Source organism: Schistocerca americana, chromosome 2 (genome assembly GCF_021461395.2).
Source record: "Schistocerca americana isolate TAMUIC-IGC-003095 chromosome 2, iqSchAmer2.1, whole genome shotgun sequence".
Lineage (NCBI taxonomy): Eukaryota > Metazoa > Arthropoda > Insecta > Orthoptera > Acrididae > Schistocerca > Schistocerca americana.
In genome coordinates, this window is record NC_060120.1 from 466,383,242 (window position 1) to 466,391,518 (window position 8,277).

The window sequence follows — 8,277 nt, forward strand, 5'->3', positions numbered from 1 at the left end:
GGTCAACTGCTGTTTGTGTATGAGAAATCGGTTGGAAACTTTCCTCACGTCAGCATGTTTTAGGTGTCGCCACCGGCGCCAACCTTGTGTGAATGCTCTGAAAAGCTAATCATTTGCATAGCACAGCATCTTCTTCCTGTCGGATAAATTTCGCGTCTGTAGCACGTCATCTTCGTGGTGTAGCAATTTTAATGGCCAGTAGCGTATTAGTGTCTTATTTCGCGTTACATATTCATGTTTCATTATATCGACTGCGAACAGACAATAACGACACATTCCAATACTGAAATTAGTAGTACGGGCTTGGCGACCCTGGGGTCCTGAGCTGGGGTCTGGTCAGCGCCGCCAGCCTCCTGTCACCGTAACCCCCGGACATGCTTCAGCGACCACCGTATGGCGCGGCGGTGGAATGTTGTGTGCTGCGGGGAATGGTTGTCTTGGCTTGACCGCCTGGATTGCGAGGACGGTAAACCTCTATAAAAACCCCTCAATCTTACGGTGTGCTGCGCGCCTATAAGATGCATGGCTGTTGGGGTGGAACAGTCGCAAGCGGGCAACCTCTGGGGCACCTGCCGCACCCCAGTTGTATAAGGCTTACCTAGGCACGCGGGGCCCTGTCTAGGTGGACTTCTAGTTCCCTAGCTGCTCGTGGGACCGAGATGGATCCTTCGAATTCCTTTTTTCCTCCTCCCAGCGGAAAGGGTGGGCCGCTGGAAGGTTCCAACACACAGTCTCTGAAGAGGGCTCGTGCAGTCAGTCCCCCTGACTGCAGCACATCTTTGACAAGTCAAGCCTTTAGTAACAGAATGCATTCTGGTACTCAGAATGTGTTTCTCATTGTAAAACGGAAGGAGGGTAGTTTTGAGAAGGTTTCGCCCTTCTATATACAAAAGGGTCTGGAGGGCATCTGTGGCTCCTTAAAATCAGTGAAGCGTTTGCGTAATGGGACCTTGCTCGTGGAAACTTCCACTTCCCAGCAAGTTACTAACCTGCAAGCTGCTAAATGCCTTGGGGAGTATGCCATAGACACTGAACTGCACAGCACCTTGAATTATAGCAAAGGTGTGGTGACATGCCGGGATCTAGTCGACATTCCCAAAGACGAACTGCAACGTGAGTGGGCTCCGGAAGGTATCGTTGATGTTCAACATATCATGAAGACGGTTGATGGCAATCTTGTGAAATCTGACTCTTTTATTCTGACCTTCAGTAGCACGAAACTTCCGGACCATATTAAAGCTGGCTTCTTCGCCTTAGTGTGCGGCCTTATTTCCCATCTCCAATGCGCTGTTTTAAATGCCAGCGTTTTGGGCATACCACCTTCGGGTGTAAAGGCGAAGCAACTTGTGGCAACTGTGGTAAGGCTGCTCATGAAGGAATTGGTTGCTCGTCTCCAGCTAGATGTATCAATTGCTCTGGCAACCACCCTGTGTGGAGTAGGGACTGCCGAATGTTTTTAGAGGAACGCAAAGTCCAGGAAATAAAAACAACCAAGCGTGTCCCCTATGGTGAGGCCAAGAAGATCTATAAGTCGATGCAACCTCCCACATTTGTTACATCTTTTGCATCCCTGGTTCAGAAGCCTACTCCAAAAGTCGATGCCTCGACGCAGACCGAGGTGGTGAGTGTTGGCACTAACACTTGCAGCTGTCAGTGCACTTGCAACGCAGCCAGTGTTTCAGAGCCAGTAGCCCCTACTCGACTGGCAGACAAAGGTACAGTGGCGAACTTGGGCCAGCCCCTGGCGCCTCCAACAGCTGCGACTGTTCCCAAGCCCAGTGCGCCAATTACCACTCCCACATCCGCTCCCCCAAAGCCCACCAAACCACAGAAAGCTCCTGTACAGCAGCAACAGCGGGTCAAATCCCGTGGTAAACCATCTGACCATGCAGATGTTGTTTTTCGTGAGGCTTCCTCTGACTCTTCCCCAGAGTTGATGGAATACGATGTATGTGTGGGGCAATCATCTCGCCCCACGCCTGCTCCTCCACCTGCTGCAGTCTCCCCGCCTCGTCGGAGAGACAGGATGAAGGTGCTACCCCCATCATAGATGGCTCCCATACTTCAGTGGAACTTGCAAGGGTTCAGGACGCATGTGGAAGAACTTCGTCTACTATCTCAGGATAGACCACTGTGTCTATGTCTCCAGGAGACTTATTTCCATCCATCATACTCCCCTGAGATACGAGGCTATACGCTCCACAAAAAGGACGACCTGCGTGGAGAAAGAGCTAGAGGCGGCGTAGGTATTTTCGTCAGGACGGACTACCACTCCTCGCCTCTCTCACTTACGACGACTTTACAGGCCGCCGCTGTATCCGTGCACGTGCGTCATCCATTGACTGTATGTTCACTTTACTTGCCCCCACATGATGCTCTTGATGAAGCGGCCCTCACCGACCTTCTTACACAGCTCCCCCAGCCATTCATTATTTGTGGTGATTTTAATGCCCACAATGTGCTTTGGGGCTCTGCAATTACCTGCCCCAGGGGTAGAGCAATTGAGAGGCTTCTCCTGTCATCCTGTGCCTACTTGCTCAATGGAGGACAGAGTACTCATTTCTGCACGGCGACTGGGTCGTTCTCTGCCATTGATCTCTCGCTTTGCTCTCCAGCTCTTGCCGCCAGTGCTCACTGGGAAGTGGTTGCTGACTTGCACGGCAGTGATCATTTCCCAATCTGGATTCACCTGCCAGATGGCGTGGGGCCCGAAAGGAGACCACCACGATGGGTGCTCAGTGGAGCTGACTGGACGCTTTATAGCCAGTTGGCCCAATTCGAACACTGTGCGAATGTTGAGGTGTGGGTGGATCATATTACCAAAACGGTCCACCACGCCGCTGCAGCATCCATTCCACAGTCCACAGGCCACCGGAAGAGGCCACCTGTGCCTTGGTGGAGTGCCGAATGCCGCTCTGCAATCAGGACCAGGCGTGCGGCTCTGCGTCGGTTCAAGTGTCGGCCGACTGCTGAGAATCTTGCAGCCTTTCGGATGGCGAGGGCAAGATGTCGCCGCATTATTCGTGAGAGCAAGAAGAGGTCGTGGCAAACGTTCCTGAACACCATTAATCGTTCCACCAAAAGTTCCATTGTGTGGGAGACCATCAGGAGAATTTCTGGCAGAGGAGGGAGGTATCCCATAGCTGCTGTAATGACTAACGGCACTCTCCTCACGGATCCGCCAGACATTGCCCAGACTATGGCAGCGTATTTTGCCACGGTTACTGCAACAACCAGTCAGGATCCAGGTTTCCAGCGCCATAGAGCGGTTGCTGAGAGATGTAGTCTGAACTTCCAGTCCACCTCTCAAGAAGTTTACAACTGCCCATTTTCTATGTGGGAGCTGGATTCTGCTTTGTCTGGAGCTCGTGACACATCCCCTGGTCACGACAGGATCCATTACAGTATGCTATGGCACCTCACAATGTGCAACAGAGAACTCCTCCTCGCACTTTTTAATGCCATTTGGGCGTCGGGTCACTTTCCTGACGCGTGGCGTGAGGCAGTTTTAATCCCTTTTTTAAAACCTGGGAAAGACCGCACGAGCCCAAGTAGCTACCGTAGTATAGCCCTCACTAGTTGCATGGGGAAGACCTTGGAGCGGATGGTCAACCGCCGCCTTGTCTGGATGTTAGAATCCCGGCAACTCCTTAGTCGCTTTCAGTGTGGGTTCAGGAGGTTTCGTTCCACCTTCGATAACCTTGCCCTCCTGGAGGCGGCTATACAACAAGCTTTCCTCCGCCGTCATCACCTTCTGGGTGTATTTTTCGACATCGAGAAGGCCTACGACACCACTTGGAGGCGTCTCATCCTGGAGCAGCTTCACGAATGGAGTTTTCGTGGTTGTCTTCCTCTTTTTATTCAGTCTTTCCTCTCGCCACGATATTTTAGATACCGAATTGGTGACGTCCTGTCTGATCGCTTTGAGCAGGAGAATGGTGTCCCTCAGGGTAGCGTTTTAAGTGTGATTCTCTTTGCCATCGCTATTAATAGCATTACGTCCATAGTGAAACGTCCTGGCCAGTGTTCTTTGTTTGTGGATGATTTCTCTTTGTTCTGCTCTTCTTCAAGCCTTGCAACGACAACTCGTCAGTTGCAACTTACCCTTAGACGTTTGGATGACTGGGCGCAGAAGAGTGGTTTTCAGTTTTCCACCGAGAAGTCTGTATGTGTTCTTTTTAACCGTTCTCGTTCGATTTTAACCTTTCCTGAGTTGCGATTGAGGGACACTATTCTTACTTTTAAAGACACGGTGAGATTTCTGGGGCTCATTTTTTACTCGAAGCTCACGTGGTTACCTCATCTTAAAGACCTGAAACGGCGGTTACTTCAGGCTTTAAGTATTTTAAAATGTCTTAGCCACAGTACATGGGGAGCTGACAGGACATGTCTGCTCCAGTTTTACAGGGCGTTTGTGCGATCTCGGCTTGATTATGGGTGCACGGTGTATGGGTCTGCGAGGCCTTCTTACTTAAAGATTTTGGACGTTGTCCACCATGAAGGGCTTCGGTTGGCCACTGGGGCATTCCGAACTAGCCCCATACCAAGCCTCTGTGCAGAGGCTGGTGAACCGCCACTTCATATGCGGCGACGGCTACTTACAGTGCGCCAGGCGTATAAAACTTTGTCCACACCATACACCCCTGCATACCATACCGTTGCTCAGCCTCCTCTGGCACAATTGTTTCATAACCGGCAACGTGCGACGCAGCCCTATGGGATTCGCGCACAGGATTGCCTCGGTGCGATGTCTATGGCTAGTCTTCGTGTTTTACGTCGCGGTTGGAGCAGATCTCCACCTTGGCTCTTCCGGAGACCCAAACTTATTTCAGATTTGACTAATTTTCAGAAAGATGGCACACCAGATTTTACGTTCCAATCTCTGTTTTTTAACATTTCAGATGTGCATCACGGTTTCACTGTTGTTTATACTGATGGCTCCAAACAGGAGAATTTCCTTGGCTGTTCTGTGGTGTTCCCTGATCATGTTACCCGGATTCGCCTCCCTGCTGAATATACCGGTTTCGCAGCGGAGCTCCACGCGATGCTGAAGGCACTGGAGCAGATGCATCGTGTTCGGGGCGATCGATTTCTTCTCTGCTCCGATTCTCTTAGTGCCTTACAATCACTGCAGAACCTCTACCCGACTGAGGAGATGGTCCAGCTGATACATGACCAACTGTACTTGCTCCAACGGCGGGGTAAAGAGGTATCCTTCTGCTGGGTGCCTGGTCATGTCGGCATATGGGGCAATGAACAGGCTGATCGGGCTGCCAAGGAGGCCTGCAGAGAGCAGGATGTGGTCCAGTGTCCTATCCCCTTGCAGTCAGTCATCACTGCACTCCACAGGAAGCGCATGGAGTTGTGGGAGGACGAATGGCTGGCGGTGACGGCCAATAAACTGCGGTCGGTAAAGTCAACCGCTCGGCCGTGGCGTTCCTCCTGCCGGCTGCTCAGGCGGGAAGAGGTGGCCCTCACACGTCTTCGGATCGGGCACTGTCCTCTGACGCATAGCTATTTGTTACGGCGGGAGGATCCTCCGTTTTGTGATGCTTGTGGTGTGCCAATCTCTGTCCGGCACATTTTAACAGACTGCATTTTATACCTTGATGCAAGGGCAGAAGCACAAGTTTATGGGGATCTGCCTTGTGTTTTAGCTAACGATGAGACGTGTGTGTCTAGGGTTTTTAAGTTTTGTGATGTGTCTGGACTCTGGCCTAAACTTTTAGGCTGGAGGTTTTGTTTTAGCTCCCTCTACCTTTTTCTTCCTGTGTTGTCCATGTTTTACTGCTGACGCCCTGCTTCATCCCACACTTCGGTGTGGGTGAGCACATATTTTTCAATGATTGTTCCCCGTGTTTTATGTTCCGTTTTATGTAAATGTTCTGAGTTTTTTTTCTTGACACCCGTCTCACTATGATACTGAATGGTCGCTGAAGACCTTGCTGTCGTGCGCCCACCAAACCCTTCTACTACTACTACTACTGAAATTAGTGTTCAATTAACGTCGGTAGGCCTACATTCAATGTTTTCCTAAGATTTCTCTCTCTGTCCGTATAAGACTACCGACCATCAAATCAATAGCTTTCCTTTATCTCAACTCTCGTAACGTGTAGTTTTCCAGTACCCTCCTTTTTTCTGACAGATAACAAGAAGCTCCGAACACTAACTTATCTAGCGCCCTTTTTCCGTATTTTGAAACACCTTCTGTAGTAACCATATCATGTGACTGCAATGTTTTTGTTTAATCGGTATCACATGTTCGAAAAAATAATTGAGCTGGTTTCCTCACAGCTGTTTCAGTTACTCCAAACAATGTTCCACAGGCCCACTTGTTTTGTGGCTACGCTTTGAAATTATTTTTGATTACATCAGTACCAAGGAAACTTAAATTGCGAACACCTATAGCAGTATACTCATCAAACATTTATCTGCGAAGGGCGACCTCTAATGTTTGCGGAGACCCTTCAGTTGTTCTGCTGGAGTGCGAGGAATATCTGTAACTTGTAAGGGATTGTCACATACGTGCTGACTAGCCTCTCGACTGCTGCGGAAGATATCCGTTGCTGATAGAGTGGCAAGTTTTCCATGGCATTATTTACAGCGTGAAGAACATACACGTGACTGTAGTATAGACATGAAACTCCAGTCTTCTGTTCGGTTTCATTATAGGTCAGAACCTCTCGGCACTATTTGTGGCCGGCAGTAACTACATAGTTGATTCATCGATTTACGCTTTCCGAAAAATGTGTTTGATGTCGTCATATTTTAAAAATTTTGTGGCTGTGAGCTCAGCGACCGTGTATACAATTATATAAAATGAAATAGTCAGCCAAACGGCTGCACACAATTTGTTTTAAACGCGTTAACCAGGTTTCAATAGTTCTAAGACTATGTTCATCAGAATGGTAAAAGTTACGTGAAATCACATAACAAGTTTATTGTTGACACATGGAACATTTGACGAGGGCACTGTTGCTGAAATTTTAAAGTTGTTACGTGATTTCAAAAATGGTTCAAATGGCTCGGAGCACTATGGGACTTAACTTCTAAGGTCATCAGTCCCCTAGAACTTAGAACTACTTAAACCTAACTAACCTAATGACATCACACACATCCATGCCCGAGGCAGGATTCGAACCTGCGACCGTAGCGGTCGCGCGGTTCCAGACTGTAGCGCCTAGAACCGCTCGGCCACACGAGCCGGCTGTTACGTGATTTCATGCAACTTTTACCACTCTGATGAAGATAGTCTTAGAACTGTCGAAACCTGGTTAATGTGTTTTTTTTTAATTGTGTGCAACCTGTTTGCTGACTATTACATTTTATATAATTTGATGTCGTTGTTAGAGAAAAAAAGCTTCAGGCTCTGAGACAGCTTATTACACCTTACATACTGGATACAAGGCACAAGATTCCCACAAAAGAGAACAGATTCGATTGCTTAACTACTTAAATACGCTAGACCATCTGGCAATCACTCTTAGTACATTTAATTTGCTATGTTGAACGACGAACAGCCTCCTTATTCGAAGTTAATTGTGTCAGGTACCTATAATGTTTATTTAATTTTGTTCCTTTTTTTTCAATAGACTGTGTCTTCATCTTTAGAAAAATATTAGTTGTCACATTTACTGTCCGATTGAGTCTGTCACAGCTTGTGGATAAATGAAATAGTGTTTTGTGTTATAAACAACAACACTTTTTATCCGGATTGTTTGGAAATGACAATGTAGATAGGCTTTGCGAATTAAAAGTTCGAAGGAAATTAAGTACGGTACTACACAAAGAATTTGAGAAAGCCACTTACCCTGGTTTTGGGCAGGTTTTTGAGAGCATTCTGAGATGGATTCATTTCCGTAAGCGAAAACGTGCACGATGGACGAGGTGCGAAAGCGCTGATCTGCAGACGCCGACTGTGAGCAGATTGCATTGTGGGCCGGCCGCTCTCGTAGCGCGCTTTTAAACGTCACCGCTCCTCTAGATAATGCTGCCACCAATTGCTGGCAGGTAACCAGGGCCGTTTTATGGGCGCATGCTACACAAATGCCGCTCGGGGCGCCAAACTGAGAGGGGCGACAGGACGAATGAGCCCGTACAGCAGTGGTGGCCAAGCTTCTTCCTCAAGAGCCAGTACCGAGATTGTAGGACAGAAGGTAGAGCCGCATGTGTACCGATTTTATTCTAGGGTTCCCTATAATCTACACGATGGGCTTATGTCTGAATTTTCATAACCAACCGAAGAGTGGGAAGTGTACGGATAGAGTATCAACGTGA

The 8,277-nt window shown here is 48.5% G+C and overlaps 1 protein-coding gene across 1 annotated transcript in view; it reads right to left on the reverse strand.

Annotated features, from left to right (window-relative positions):
• The window catches only part of LOC124596050 (adenosine deaminase-like), a 112,921-nt gene extending 104,999 nt beyond the window's left edge, over positions 1 to 7,922 (reverse strand). The window contains exon 1 of the mRNA XM_047135023.1: positions 7,811 to 7,922. Within this exon, the coding sequence (XP_046990979.1) occupies positions 7,811 to 7,855 (45 nt within the window). The 5' untranslated portion in view covers positions 7,856 to 7,922. The remainder of the gene's footprint in view (positions 1 to 7,810) is intronic.
• Positions 7,923 to 8,277: the final 355 nt, after the last annotated feature.